This window comes from Geotrypetes seraphini, chromosome 2 (assembly GCF_902459505.1).
Source record: "Geotrypetes seraphini chromosome 2, aGeoSer1.1, whole genome shotgun sequence".
Taxonomy (NCBI): domain Eukaryota; kingdom Metazoa; phylum Chordata; class Amphibia; order Gymnophiona; family Dermophiidae; genus Geotrypetes; species Geotrypetes seraphini.
The window spans coordinates 509,803,048-509,818,743 of NC_047085.1; the positions used below are offsets into that span (position 1 = coordinate 509,803,048).

Sequence of the window (15,696 nt, forward strand, 5' to 3'; positions counted from 1 at the left end):
GCATAAGGGGGAGGAGCTGAGGGATGCAAATTTCGGTTCCTACAGATCTTCGCGGGTTGGGTAGGATAATTACACACTAGTCTAGACCGACAGTCATGTTGCACAGGAATTGGGAGATTCTAATGAATTTAATCAAACTTGCAGCATGCAGCAGCTTGATTCTATAAGAAAGGAACCTGCAGTGGATTATTTTCAAGTACAAGTACTGGTCAGCTGATAGTGTTAGTAAGGACATGATACTGCACTGAAATTAAGTTTATCAGGCCCATTTTCAAAAGACAAAGCATCCAAATCACTATTTTCAAAACCAATATTCTAGATGGTTTTCTGTAATCTGTATTTAAGTAATGATTAATTTTGTTTTCTTTTTAATTCTTTATTCATTTTATAACTTACATCAAGTGTACAGCAAATATCAAACAATTATAGTACATCACTTGAAAATCTACAATATCATACAAGAAGAAGATTTAACCCCCACACCCTCCCAAATTCATATACAACTAAAATATACCACATGAAAATAATATCTTATGTCATTCATATATATATTATTAGTGGAAAACCAAGAATCCCCCCCACCCCAAATCCACATGTGTATTAAAATTGGGAAAAGTGTAAATTATTCATTATAATAACTTAATAATGGTCCCCACACATCCTTAAATTTATTATAATAACCTTTTTGAACTGCCAACACTCTTTCCATTTTATACACGTGACAAACTGAATTCCACCAGAAAAAAATAAAGAATGATGATTAATTTTGTAGTGGAAAATTTTTAGCTAAGGTTCATTGAGATTTGCTTGTTTTATTGGTTTATTAGAATTGTTATTGTTGAGATATTTGCTATGATATTTTATGGGAAAAAAAATTTAACTTTTGTTCTTAATCTTTTCTTTTCTATTTTTAATGGAGTTCTTTTCTTGATGAATATGAATTGTGTATTGTAAACCGCTGTTATGCCATGGTTGGCCAGGGCATGGCATATGTGGCCACTTTGGCTAATAGGTGTGAATCTTCATGTCTGCTTGCTTTCTAGCTGCAATCCTTGGCCTACATCTGTGCCAGACATTTAGGCAGCCAAATAACTTACTTTCATGAGCGCAAGTTGTTTATCAACTTGCATCATATCTCTTATACTGTTTCATGTCTTGCTGAGTAAGGTTTCTCATAATACTGCAATCAGGAAGGGCTTGAACACATTCCATCTATGAGAGTTAGGAGATAAGGGAGACACCTGTTGTTACTGCAGAAACAGCAGTGTCTGTATGTGTGAGAAATTCAGTACTTTCTGTGCTATAAAAGACTGAGAGTCACAGACTGGACTTTGAATCTTGCTGCAGCCGTGAGAAGGCCGTGGACTGTACCTTTCTATTGACTGTTCAGATTCCCGATCAGTATCAGGAAAGGGGCGTGGCAAACATGGTGAAGTATTCTATATGGTGTATATAGATATTCTTTTGCTTCTATCTTGTATATTATCTGATGTCTATCTGCATTATTTGGTATTATCTGATGTTTATGCAATAAAGAATCATATTACTCTGAAGCTTTGTTGGAGGTGACTTCTACATACCCTTGTTAGATAAACACGTGGCAGAACAACCGCTTAGATCCTTTCAGGCTGTTATGCGGTATATAAAGTTCTTAACAAACATAAACATCTGAACTGGCACAAAAGTCAGACAAACCCCCCCACTATTTCTGTCTGTCTCTCCACCTGTTTTTACAACTGCCTAACCGTTTGCACACAGGTGAAAACTGACAGTTACAGAACCAAAAAGAAACCTAGTCTATCAAACATATGATAAAGACATGCAGTAGAAGAACCAGACTGGACTGAAGATCCAACCGGAACCTTCCACAGGAAACGTGGAGGATGATCAGAGAGCTGTTGTTCCTCAGAGACACTGGATGAACCATATAATGTATTTGGCCCAACAGGTGCTTAACTGACAGGATGCTTGTGTATCTTGTGTCCTCTTTAGTGTTCTCTTATTGCCAGACTGGTAAGCTAAGTGAATTTAAGGGTTAGAGCCTCCTGCTTGTGACCCCCAGTAGGAGGTGCCCTACAGGTTAGATAAAAGACTTTGAAGGAGAACACTGACATATTTCTATGCAGTGCTGAGGAAACTATTACAAGTACTGCTGCCCGATTCAGGAAAAAAATTTTCAATGTGATTTGATTTTCCTGCCCAATTGGGTGTTTTTTTAAAACATCCTGGTGGTTTTAGCCACACCGGCGCTGTGGTGTAAACAAAATACTTAGCTCACCTTCGTAGTCTAATACCAGCTCTGGCAGCAAACACATTTCAAATCTGAAAACTTGGCTTTTCATCAAATTGTAACTCTATCCTCCCCCCCTTTTTCTCCTCCCTTCTACACATAAATTCATGTAAACCTTTTTCTTCTTCTCTACCTATTATATTAAGTTCTTGTAAGCCGTGTCGAGCTCCATACTCATGGAGATGATGCGGTATATAAACTTAAGGTTTAGATTAGATTAGATTAGAAAATAAAATTATTTTTTCTACCTTTTGTTGTCTGGTCATTATTCAAATCTTGTTGGTTCCAGGCTCTGGTTGTCTTCTGATAACTCGCTTGCCAGGGTCTCCTGCCCATTTGTCGTTTCCTTCTTTCTCTGTGGACATAGCTCTGTTGCTAGGTTGCACGGGATGCCTGCACCAGGCTCCACAGTAACCGTGGCAAGGGAATGCTGACAAACCACCACCAATAACAACTCTCTACGCATGTGCATGCACAGTGATAAAACGACGTGCACCGAGACAAAATGTTCATCCCATCGGATGGGTTATGATTGGCTGAGAGTAAGCTGGAGAGACGCCCTGAGGGATGGGGGACGAAGCATGAGAAAATGCTGACATGGAACATTTTTTTCCCCAAATGTTACCAAATCGGGAAGCCGATTTAACCCCCCCTTCCAAAAAAACCCGAATTGATTTGAATCGATTCACCCATAGTGAATTGGTGAATCAATTTGAATCAGAAATCAGGCAGCACTAATTATGAGCATTCAGTTGGCTTCAAACTTTGTATCTCTAGGCACCAGAAAAGGTACCAATGCCCTTCTATATAAAGGTAATGAGTTGGCCCGAAGCTTATATTAAAAGTCTTGGAGAGAGATGCAGCCGCCCTCACTTACACTCTGGAGAAATGAGGTTTGCCAGCTGATGAAATGGAAACAGCTGGATTAAAAAAATTTATTTCCCAAGGGCGTGGAGGATATTTCAACAAATTTGGATGTTGATATGGGACAAACCTCTGCAGGCTCAACCCTGATGGGAGGGATGGGGGAGATGACTGTCTTCTTCCCGTTTTCTGTTCTAGAAATAGGGTCACCATTAAGGAATAACACAGGCGACCTGATTTGGTCGGTCGGTTGGTAAAAGGAAAATAGCATCACTTGTAGAATAAAGTTTGTAGCCTTAAATGTTGGATGGGCTTGCAGCATGCAATGCTATATGTGATTTATGGTTTGAAAAAACAAAAATAAAAGATTATCTTCACATAAAACGGATTTTTGCCCCTCATATAAGGACCCGAGTATCTCTCGCACGCTCAGATAAAGATGAGTCAGGTTTGGAAATTAAGGTTACAACTCCCCCCTTCATCTCAGCAGTTTTACCCCCGTCCGTCTTATTACTACACTCACCTGAGCAGCTGCTTCTCCCAGGTTCTCTTTCCTCTGATCCTGGCTCTTCCCTGATGTACGGCTCTTCGCCCCGTTCAATGTGGGATATAATATCAGGAGTGACGGGAGGAGAGCCTGTTCCTTGGGAAAGAAAACTGCATTAGGTCTCCCAAAAGTATATATGGTTGGATTCCCTGAAATTCAAGACTTAACACAATTTCCAGCATAAAGAATTTCATCAACTTCAAAGAATCAAAAATACTCAAACCCTCCATTAGTGGAACTGCTTTAGACCCTGCAAATCTCAGTAAAATCACATAAACCCTCTTTACTCACCTTGATAGTTCCCGCTCTCACCAGTACAATATTATTTATTTATTAAATTCGATTTATATCCCGTCCTTCTCAGAGAGCTCAGAACGAGTTACAAGGCAACATACACAGTGATTAGACAAACGAGATATAGACAATTAAGCAAAATGAGCTATCGTGGAGGTTGTATGTTCTCTTAGGCTTCTGCGGCTGGCGTCATGATTATAGCAGGTTTCCAGGTTTTGCCGCGTCTGTGTAGAAAAACCGACATTTCAGCCATGATGCTGTGGCTTTCTTCAGGGAACGTCGGTTCTTTGTACACAGATGCGGCAAGACCCGGTAACCTGTAACAATTATAGTGGAGGTCGTCTAACAGTTGTTCATCCTAAAGTGACGATATAGAACAAGGATTTATAACCTATCTTACATTAGTGTAGCACGTTACTTAGCCTAGGGCTATAGGAGCAGGGCCTTTAGCAGGGGTGCCCAAAAGGTCGATCGCGATCGACCAGTAGATCACGAAGGCAACACAAGTCGATCGCGGAGCCCATCCCAGGCTCCGTGACAGATTCGCTTTGCCTTCGCATTGTACCTGCTTCCCGCCACGGTAAACAGAAGCGCCAGGCCGACCAGCTTTCCTACCCCTCCCCCCCAACTTAAATTCTGACATTGGAGAGGAAGTTCCGGGCCAGTCAATCGCAGCCTGGCTGGCCTGGAACTTCCTCTCCGATGTCAGAATTGACATCGGGTGGAAGGCTGGTCGGCCCGGCGCGTCTGTTTACCGCGTCGGGAAGTAGGGAGAGCGCACAACTCGGCAGTGGGCAGCTTGGGGGCCTGTTCTCTGATGGCAGTGGCATGGGGATGGGCAAGGAAAAAGAAAGACAAAGAAAGAAAGGGGGCAGGCAGGGAGACAGAAAGAAGGAAACAGAAAGAAAGAAAGGGGGACAGAAAGAAAGAAGGGAAACAGAAAGAAAGGGGGGACAGGGAGACAGAAAGAAAGAAGGTAAACAAAGAAAGGGGGGACAGAAAGAAAGAAGGGAAACAGAAAGAAAGGGGGCATGGAGAGAGACAGACAGACAGAAAGAAAGGGGCAGGGAGACAGAAAGAAAGTAGGGAAACAGAAAGAAAGAAAGGGGGGGACAGGGAAACAGAAAGAAAGAAAGGGGAGACAGAAAGAAATAAAGAAAGGGGACATGAAGAGAGAAAGACAGACAGAAAGAAAGAAAGGGAGCAGGGAGACAGAAAGAAAGACAGACAGAAAGAAAGAAGGGAGCATGGAGAAAGAAAGAAAAAAAGAAAGGGGAGGAGGCCAGGGAGAGAGGAAGAAAAAGTTGGGGGAGGGAATTAGGTCTCCAGGAGAGGAAGCATACAAGAAGCTGAAAGAAGGGAAGAAATATTGGATGCATAGTCAGAAGAAGAAAGTGCAACCAGACTCATTAAATCACCAGACAACAAAGGTAGGAAAAATTATTTTATTTTCAATTTAGTGATCAAAATATGTCCTTTTTGAGAATTTATATCTGCTGTCTATATTTTGCACTAGGGCCCCCTTTTACTAAACCGCAATAGCGGTTTTTAGCGCAGGGAGCCTATGAGTGTCAAGAGCAGCGCAGGGCATTCAGTGCAGCTCCCTGAGCTAAAAAACACTATCACAGTTTAGTGAGGGGGGTATATTTGTCTATTTTTGTATAGTTGTTACTGAGGTGACAGTGCATAGAGTCATCTGCCTTGACCTCTTTGAAAACCCCTGGAATATAAATGATAATTAACATTTTCTCTGCATACAGTATGCTTTGTGTTTTTTAAAAATTTTATTGCTGGTAGATCATTTTGGTCATTTTAAAAGTAGCTCACAAGCCCAAAAGTATGGGCACCCCTGGCCTATAGGGTCTATACAATAATACTGCATAGTTTCATGAGCAGAACCTTTCATAGAACCTATTCTATTTCACAGAATATATTAATACATTCCTTTCACAGAACCTATTCTATTTCTTAGAATATATTAATACATTCCTTGGTGATCTCAAAAGTTGACTACTGCAACACCCGATTCATGGGAATTGCCCAAAATGAAATAAGACATCTTCAAATTATTCAAAACGTCTCAATAAAACTTATCATGAAAGCAAAAAAAATTTGATCACGTCTCGCCACGTCTCAAAAAAGCACACTGGCTTCCAGTTTCTCACAGAATATCTTATAAACTATGTCTATTAACCCTTAAATGCCTTCTTCATAAAACCCCGGCCTTCATCAATAGGCTCTTAATTCCTTATGCCCCCTACAAGAACTCTTAGGTCTAACGACCAGCATTTACTTTCAGTTCTTTCTCTTAAGGTTATGAATACGCATCGACAATACATCTTCTCTTTAAAGGGTCCACAACTGTGGAATTATCTCCCCATTCACCTAAGGGAAGAACGCGTGTTAGACCGATTCAAAAGTAAGTTGAAATGCTTTCTTTTTAAAGATGCCTTCAACGGTGTCAGGTCAAAAGCGTGCCGGGACAAAGGCGCACCCAGACAATTGAGCGCAGCATACGCCGCCGCACCGCTCTAAATTACTGTTTTTAGTGCTCCGACGGGGGTTGTGGGGGGGGGAACCCCCCCACTTTACTTAATAGACATCGCGCCGCGTTGTGAGGGCGTTGGGGGTGTGGGGGGTTGTAACCCCCCACATTTTACTGAAAACTTCACTTTTTCCCTGTTTTTAGGGAAAAAGTTCAGTTTACAGTAAAATGTGGAGGGTTACAACCCCCCAAACCCCCCATAACGCCGGCGCAATGTCTATTAAGTAAACCGGGGGGGGGGGTTCCCCAACAAAACCCCCCGTCGGAGCCTCTAAAAACTGTAATTTAGAGCGCTGCGCTCAATTGTCGGCGCGCACTTTTGTCTTTCGCGCCGTTGTCTATGAACCGCCTTCAACTGCTATTACCTCTTGTCTTGATACCGTTCTTAAGGTCTACCGTGCTAGTCTATTTATTGTCACCCTCCCTTCTGTGTTAATTTCTTTAAAATATTGTATTTCTTTCCCTCTTTCCTCATTATGCGTAATTCTTGTTTGTGGTTATATGTGACGTGTTTTGTCTCCCCAAAAGTTGTATGGATTTTAGTTATGAGCATCGCTTTGAAGTTTGATTAAGCGATCCATCAACTCTTAAATCAGGGGTGTCCAACCCCGTGAAATATTTTGTGCGGCCCCGGTTGAGGGTGATGCAGTGTTTTCCTCTGCTGCCCCTGGGTGTTTATAGTCTTGCCGGCTCCCTCCTGTCTTGCTGCAGCATTTGCGCGTTTGTGTGGCCCCAGAAACATTTTTTTCGGCCAATGCGGCCCAGGGAAGCCAAAAGGTTGGACACCCCTGTCTTAAATAAACTTGAAAACTTGGATAGTTAGTTGACCATTGCTTTTTGCTGACTCAATTGCCGCCAGATACTTATCAGTAGAGCAGCTGAGACTTTTCAGTGCCTGTTACTGCTTGCTGAGAATTGAATCCTCTGCTGGAATGTAAATTCTTCTCAGTGAAGCGAATCCATCTGTTGTTTAGACTGAGTAGAGCCTCTGGCCAGAACTCTCACATACTGATAACAAGAAATAGATGACCTTATCTCAAAAAAGATATAGTGGCGCTAGAAAAGGTTCAAAAAAGAGCAACCAAGATGGTAAAGGGGATGGAACTCCTCTCGTATGAGGAAAGACTAAGGGCCCGATTTACTAACCTGTCCAATTGTGACCGATCCGGGTTTGATCGATTCAGGAAGGAAGAATATTCAAATGGGGGGCGATCGGAGGCACGTCCCCATCCGAGGACACGGATCGCTAGATAGCGATCCCCACGCACACGCAGACCATCTCTTTGCCTGTCGATGGTCTGCGCATGCTCTCTCCGCACAAAGAAGACACTTTTGCAGGCAGGCAGGGGAGGGGGAGCAATCAGCCAGAACATGTGAATCCTACTAGGCTTTAACCCGCCCCGACTCTCCTGCTCTCTGTCACCTTCCCTGCAGTGCAAGCCCGCAGGTTTAAAGCGAGGCTGCACTGCTTAGTGTTCTGAAACACGCCGTGGTGCAGCCCTGCGGGCTCGCACTGCAGGGAAGGCGGCAAAGAGTTGGGGCAGCATAGATCAGTCTGGCCGGCAGAGAGCAGGGGAAAGTGGAGCTTCAGTGGAGATACAGAAATGCCGGCACCATTTTGAGTGTTCAGTGCTTTTCAGTCTTGTGAGCTGAGTTTAGCACCGGCATTTTGGAACCGAGCAGGGCTGGAAGATCAGGCAGAGAGCAAGGCGGCAATGGAGCAGGAGAGTCGGCAGGGACATGTGCGACTGGTCCCCAGCAGTCGCTTCTTCTGTCGATCGGCCAGCCCAGTCAGTGTACCTGATTTGTTTAGTGAATTGCATCCCTGCCTACTTTGCGCTGCGACAGGGCAGTATCTTAGACTATTGCAATACTATATACTTGGGATCTCTCAAGAAAACCATCAAACGACTGAGAGTCATCCAAAATGCTGCAGTCCGTCTCATTTATGGCCTCAAGAAATCAGACCATGTAAGCCCATATCAGAGAAGGTGCTGCAGCCGCTAGCTTCGGCCATGATGAGGAGCGACCCCCACGACCACCACCGCCACCACGAGGGGGAGGCCATGGTTGGCGCCACAAACGGTCAGAGAGACGCGAGCGGTGCCTGTCCTGAAAGGAAACAGATTCAGTGAATTTGACATGCAGGAGCAGAGAGTGAATATCTTGACGAGTTGATGACCGGAGACACTGGATTTGGGGCTTCCGGTTTGCTGACAAGGATCGGATGACATCTGGAGAAGTTTCGCAGCCAAAGCAGTGAAGTCATTTCAAGCTGGACTTCAGTCTTGACTGTTTGTTTTTATTTTTTCACTTTCTTTTTTAGTTTATGATATTTTATTTTTAAACCTCATTCATTGTTTTGCCACTTGGTTTTTGTTTCCTACTTTATTATTTAAATTTCATTTAAATTTCCCAAGAATTCTATAGTTTCAACGGTTCTCCCTTCTGCTTCTATTTCCTATCTCCCCTCTTTTTTCAACCTTTCAAAGTCCTTTAGACCATTGTAGTCTTATTAGAATGTTTATTTTCTTATTTTTTCTCATCTATCTCTATTTTATTTTTTCATTACTCTACTAATTGTCATTTTTCTAGGTACTTTAGTTAGAATGTGAGCCTTCGGGACAGTAAGGGAATATCTAAGTACCTATTTTTCTTATAATTTTAATGTACCCTATTGTCTATTTTTTCTGTAAACCGCTTAGAATCCTAACGGAGTTTAGCGATATATAAGAAATAAATTACATTACATTACATTTTCCCTCATTTGTATGCATGGATCAGAATCGGATTGGCACAGAGGTTAGTGAATCGGGTCGGAGGAAAATCAGGTTGCAAACCAATCGGTACACGATCGGTTTGTTTAGTGAATCTAGCCTTAAAACGGTTAGGATTCTTCAGCTTGGAAAAGAGACAGCTGAGGGGAGATATGATTGAAGTCTACAAAATCCTGAGTGGAGTAGAATGGGTACAAATAGATCAATTTTTCACTCCGTCAAAAATTACAAAGACTAGGGGACACTTGATGAAATTGCAGGGAAATACTTTTAAAATTAATAGGAGGAAATATTTTTTCACTCAGAGAATAGTTAAGCTCTGGAACGCGTTGCCAGAGAATGTGGTAAGAGCGGATAGTGTAGCTGGTTTTAAGAAAGGTTTGGACAAGTTCCTGGAGGAAAAGTCCATATTGAGAAAGACATGGGGGACGCCACTGCTTGCCCTGGATCGGGAGCATGGAATATTGCTACGCCTTGGATTTTGGCCTGGTACTAGTGACCTGGATTGGCCACCGTGAGAACGGGCTACAGGGCTTGATGGACCATTGGTCTGACCCAGTAAGGCTATTTTTATGTTCTTATGTACCTGTTTTTTTCTCTCTATGCAGTGACATAGTAAAGGGGGGAGGGGTGATCCACCCTAGGCCCTGGCACCCCTCCTCCCCCTGCCGCCCATGCACCCCTTCCCTTCCCCCGTACCTTTTTCATATTGACATCAGCATCAGCTCTGTCACTTCCAGGACCCGCACCTAGGAAGTGATGTCAGACAGAGTGTCGAAGCCGATGCAGTCCGTAGGTTGGTGGCTGCTCGCGCTGAAGTTAAAAAGGTACGAAAAAGGGAATTGTGCGCACATGGCGGGGGGGGGGTGGCGGAACAGTAAAGAGAGCTGTATCAGTTTCATATTCTGGGAACAGTGTATGTTGCCTTGTAACCCGTTTTGAACTCTCTGGGGAGGATGGGACATAAATAAAATTTAATTAATTATTTAATTAATAAACAAACATGTAAACTTATGCACCATCCCGAGTGTGTTTGGAAGGTAAACATCATGCGAGAATGTTACTATAAGAAAAAGCTCCTTAGCACTGTTCTGTATCTGCCTGAGCCCGAGAGGTCGGGTAGTACCGGCTCTATAGCTTGAATATCCTGCAAGCGCCGAATGGTGGCCTGAACTCAGAGTGCCTTGTTCGGGCGCCCTGAAAGAGAATCCATGACCTAATCTGACAGAGATCAGGCAAATTCCAGCTTGTAACCCAACTGGTCTGAAGTAATGCACATCCAGACAAGAAGAACGCTGAGAGCTGGCCCCCTAGCCACAGAGTGACAATTGTGCCTTTCTGGCAGGGGGTGCGGAACGTGAGGTGGAAGGCTGGGAACGCCTGTAGCCAGCATCCCATTATAAGGAGCTCTGTGAGAATCTCTGTGACATGCTTTTGCAAACAGTCTGGATAGCCGTGAGCCACAAAAATTAGAACAACCAGAACCCCTGGAGGGTCTGGTCTACTATCAGGCAGGGTCTTAGGGCTATGGTCCATCACAGAATCCATGGGATCGTCCAGGCCTTTGCCAAACAACGACAACTGCCTCTTAAAAGGCAGCCTAGCTAATGTCGCTTTGGAAGTGGAATCACCAGCCAACTGTCTGACCCAGAACATTCGTCAGGGCCGAGATGGAGTGCGCGGACACCTTTGCCAAAACTCTCATGAGGTCATATAAGGCATCCGCCATATAATCTGTTCCGGCCATCAGAAGTTGAGGAGGGGAATCCACCACTTCACTCTCCAGTGTGCGCAGCCGAGAGAGACAGGAGCGTGCAACAAAAGACGTTGCTGAAACAGCTTTGATATCCAAAGTAGCTGTATCAAAAAGTTTCCTGAGGACCACATCCACAAGTTTAAATTTGCCTGCTTCTGCTTCAAAGCACTACACGGACTTGCCCCTAAATATATAACTGACCTTTACGTCTTCTCAGCCAACAGACACAAGAGAAACTCACATTCCAACTTCGTTTCCCCCCCAGTGAGAGGTTGTAAACTGAAAAAACGCCATGAACATCTTCTCTCGCACCAAGCAGCATCATGGGGTAAAGACCTAGAACAATTGCTTTCGCCCACTACTTATGAGGAATTTAGGAAACGTCTGAAAACACACCTGTTCCTAAAGTATCTAGACAACTGATCCTCTCTTCTCTCTCCCCTCTATAGCGATTAACTTGTTCTATTGATCACTCTCTCTTCAAAAATGGATTTCCTGTCCTATTAACCCTCTTTCTTCCTCCCCTCTTAAAGTTAATCGATTTGTACCTTTGCTTACTCTTTGTAAACCGCATAGAACTTCACAGTATTGCGGTATATAAGCTGTTATTATTATTATTATATCCTTCAACACCACACTATCCTCACTGGGGGGGGGGAGAGGTGCGCTTGGTCACATGTGCCACCAAAGAATCTACCCTGGGCTGACCCAAAAGTTGCTGACACTCCTGTGCCAGAGGAATCGAGAGTGACATAGCTCTAGGGAGGCGTGGGGGGTTTAGAAAGCGGTAGGTTTGCTGGGTGGCTGGTGTGGAGTGGGGAATCTGCTAAGGAGCTATGTGTGGGATTCTTTGGTGTCCGTGGCAATAGAGCTATAGGAGTTGTGGAATGATTGCAAGACAGGAGCTTCAGCTCATCACTTTAAATTTTAGAGGCCTCAACGTGGCAATGAAGCGCCAGCTTTTATTTAGAGAAGCCCGGCAGCTCCTTTCCCAGGTTTTGTTTCTCCAAGAGACACATCTTAAACCTCGATGTGAGTATTTATTGCGTAAGCCTCTGTTTTCAGGAGCGTATTTCACTTCCAATATGGATGATAAGAAAACTAAAAGGATGGGCATTTTGATTGCGAGTACAGTACACACAGAGTGCAAGCGGGTGATTAGGGATAGGGAAGGGCTCCAATTAGATGGGGAATGCTATACGCTGGGGAATGTTTATGCTCCCAATGAACAGTAGGGGATTTCAATCTTACCTTAGATCCATTAGTGGATAATTCCAACCTCGGCAGCCATTATGGTAAAAGGGAGCGGAAGGGCACTTCTGAACCACTGGGACCTATGTGACCTTTGGAGGAGGGCCCATCCGACAGAGCGGGATTACACTTATTTTTCTTCTGTTCATAATTCCTCTTCCAGGATAGATCTGTGGTTGGGTGAAGAGGGATTGCTTTCCCGAATGCGGAAATACCAAATTGTATCAAGTACGATGTCGGATCATGCCCCTGTGCTTTTGATCTTGGAGGGGTGTGGCCGAAGTGAGACCGCGTCCGCCTTGGACTTTTCAGGATGGTCTACTGGTGAAGCAGGCGAATGTTGAAATTCTGAGTAAGGCTATGGTGGAATACTTGGAATTTAATTTTTCTTTTTTTTTAAATTCTTTATTAATTTTCAAAACTACAACAGTGCAATACAACCAATGCACCTCGTAGTAATACAATAAAAGCACATTCATCTTTCTCATGTTCATTATCATCCTTTTTCCCCACCCATCTACCCAAACAATTATCATTCCGTATAACACAAACATATATTATCATAAATATCCTATCTATTCTGAATAATGATATCTTCACACCCATCCCAATTATAAATATTCAAAAATCAATTTATGACATAAAGAATCCCCCTCCCCCCCTGCCCTGGATATGTACCATAGTAAAGAACAAACTGATTCACAGTCAAAAACAATTACAATGAGGTAACATAAGATGCCAATGGGCCCCATATTAATTTAAATATATTACCATGTCCTAAATTTTCAGCATTTATTCTTTCAAATCTATAACTAGAGCAAAGACTTGCCCACCAGAACGAAAAATTTAAAATGATCACATTTCTTCCAATTGCTGACCTTTTCTTTGATTGGGATATGGGATTGCTAGGGGGAGGGGCTGTCTCCTCATATTTCATCACGGTTTATCTTCAGTGTTGTTTTGTTTTGGCTTGTTTCTCTCCGACACTGAGATATGTTTGTATGGGGTCATTGTTGGCCTCCAGCTGTGATGTTGTATTGGTGCGTTTTTTCAAAATTCAATAAAAATTTGCACTGGGAAAAAATAAAAATAAAAAGAGTGACATAGCCCTAGCAATTTTCAGAGCACCCTCCGGAGAGTCAAACTGCTCCAAGACCAGAACACTCATATCCGGATGCCAGGGAAAAGTCGCAGACTGCGAGCGCACACCACAAAACCAGGAAGAAGTAGGCTGAATGACTAAGTTCAATTCTTGCAAAGACCCAGCAATAAGGTCCGGCAGAGCCGAAAACTTAAGTAGGCGCAGGACCGTAGGATCATCACTTGGGTTCAAGGCCCCAAAAGATCTGCAGATCCAGCACACAATCCTGGATCTCCCATCCCGGGAAGTGTTGTACCAGCAAACAAGGGATCAGAAAGAGACACATCATCATCTGGGTCCCTCGGATCAGAATCAGGCAGCCCAAGAGCCACAGTAGGCGGAGGCGAGCATGTGCCCAAATGTAACACACCACTAAGAGACGCCGCAAAAGGCAGATTGAGACTGCTCAGGGGGAGAACACTTATTTTGCTCTGACCACAAAAATTTCAAGAATTTAGAAAAGGTGTCCGTCTCCTGGGGCATAGAGTCACTCTTAGATGACTTAAATTTGAGTTTCTTAGGCTGCGGAGTGTCCTTAGCCTGGCTGACGGAAGAACCAGCCTGCTGAGCCCAGAAAGCAATGCCAGACGCCCCACAGGACTAGCTGAGCATTTAGTCATTTGCTTCCGCAGGGAAGAAGTTAAGCTGGACACTACAGCCATGCAGCACGTGGCGCAAGGGCATTCTAAAAGCGCTAAATTTGTGCATCCTGGCAAGAATCTACATGAGAGCCCAAGGACTCCATCCCAGCAATTTTCTAAGCAAAATTCAAAGTTTTGGGAAAGCAGGGAGCTGAAGGGAAAAAAGACCACAAAAAATCCAAGATGGCCGCCAGCACAAAATTCGCACCAAAATCATGATTTTTTTTTCACACTTCCCAAACTTTAAAACCAGCAATTTTAGGATTTTTCAGGAGGGGGGGAAACATCTAGAAACATTCAAAACCCCCACTTTCCAACCTCCCCTGATGTCTCTCACAGGCCATCAGCCTGTGTATTCACTGTGACCTGACAGGCTTTCAAGCTGCAACCTACTTTCAGCTCTCTCACAGTCGCTGGATGAAAAATTAAACAGTCACAATGGTGGGAATGCTTCCTCAAAGCTGATCTTTGGGCTGCCAGTCAGGCTCCTCTATCTGACTTTAACTCCACCGCTGTGGACCAACGGATGCGCGGAGCCACCTAAGGGCACCTAACAGCCTGCGCTCAACCCCTGCTTAACAGGAGGCGAGACCACTTCAGGGGGGCCCTGAGCTCCAGATAAAACTACGCAGGCTAGCCATCAGGTTTCAAAAAGGGAACAGCCTGTCGGCTACAGACCAAAGTCTGTGAAATCTCAAGTAGGCAGAGCTTCAAAATCGCTTCAATCACGAAACTACCCGAAAAGGGGACGAAATGACATCAAATTAAAAACAATAAAATGGGGAGAGCAGAACATACACACACACACTCAACTGCAGTCGTAAGTGCAGAAGGAAAGAACTGAAGGTGGAACTAGAGAGCCCAGAGAAATACACTGGAGGCAGAATGAAAAATTTTGGAGTGGATTCCTTCTGCAGCAGTTGGCTAATGGGAAATAACCCTACTGTCTAAATGTCTCATCTATTGCACTGGAAAGCATTATTTTTGAGCATTAATATAGGGCTCCTTTTACTAAGCCATGTTAGGGCATTAACGCGTGGAATAGCACACGCTAAATTGCCCCACTCGCTAGACGCTCACGCCAGCATTGAACTGGCATTAGTTCTGGCCGCGTAGCGCGGGTTTAGCGGGCGCTAAAATGCTGCGTGGGCTAAAAACGCTAAGGCAGCTTAGTAAAAGGAGCCCATAGTGGTTGCTTTGCTGTGTGATTTTATTTTCTCTTTCACCATTTGCTTTTTGGCTTTATAATGATGTCTCAATACTGCTAAAAAAAAAAAAAAAAAAAGTGTAAAATCATCCCTTACCCAGCGAGATCAGGGTCTGATAATTCTCCATCATCACCTCCCTATAAAGCTCCTTCTGCTCCTCCTTTAAATATCCCCACTCCTCCTGGGAGAAAGAGATAGCGATGTCCTTAAATGTTACCCGCATCTGAAATACAAAACAAACAGGATCAACATCTTCTGGGTCAGGGAAAACTGCAGGATTCACATCATTTAGTATCGCCCAAGACACACCCAAAATGGGGCTATATGTCACACCACCCAGTATCGGGGCTCAGCAGAGCAGAGGGACAGATTTTTTGCATGT

The 15,696-nt window shown here is 43.8% G+C and overlaps 1 protein-coding gene across 1 annotated transcript in view; it reads right to left on the reverse strand.

Annotated features, from left to right (window-relative positions):
- The window catches only part of LOC117354607 (oocyte zinc finger protein XlCOF6-like), a 29,191-nt gene that overhangs the window by 12,657 nt on the left and 838 nt on the right, over positions 1-15,696 (reverse strand). The window contains exons 2-3 of the mRNA XM_033932399.1: positions 15,411-15,537; positions 3,678-3,797 (exon numbers count right to left, since the gene is read on the reverse strand). Coding sequence (XP_033788290.1) covers positions 3,678-3,797; positions 15,411-15,537 — 247 coding nt within the window. The remainder of the gene's footprint in view (positions 1-3,677; positions 3,798-15,410; positions 15,538-15,696) is intronic.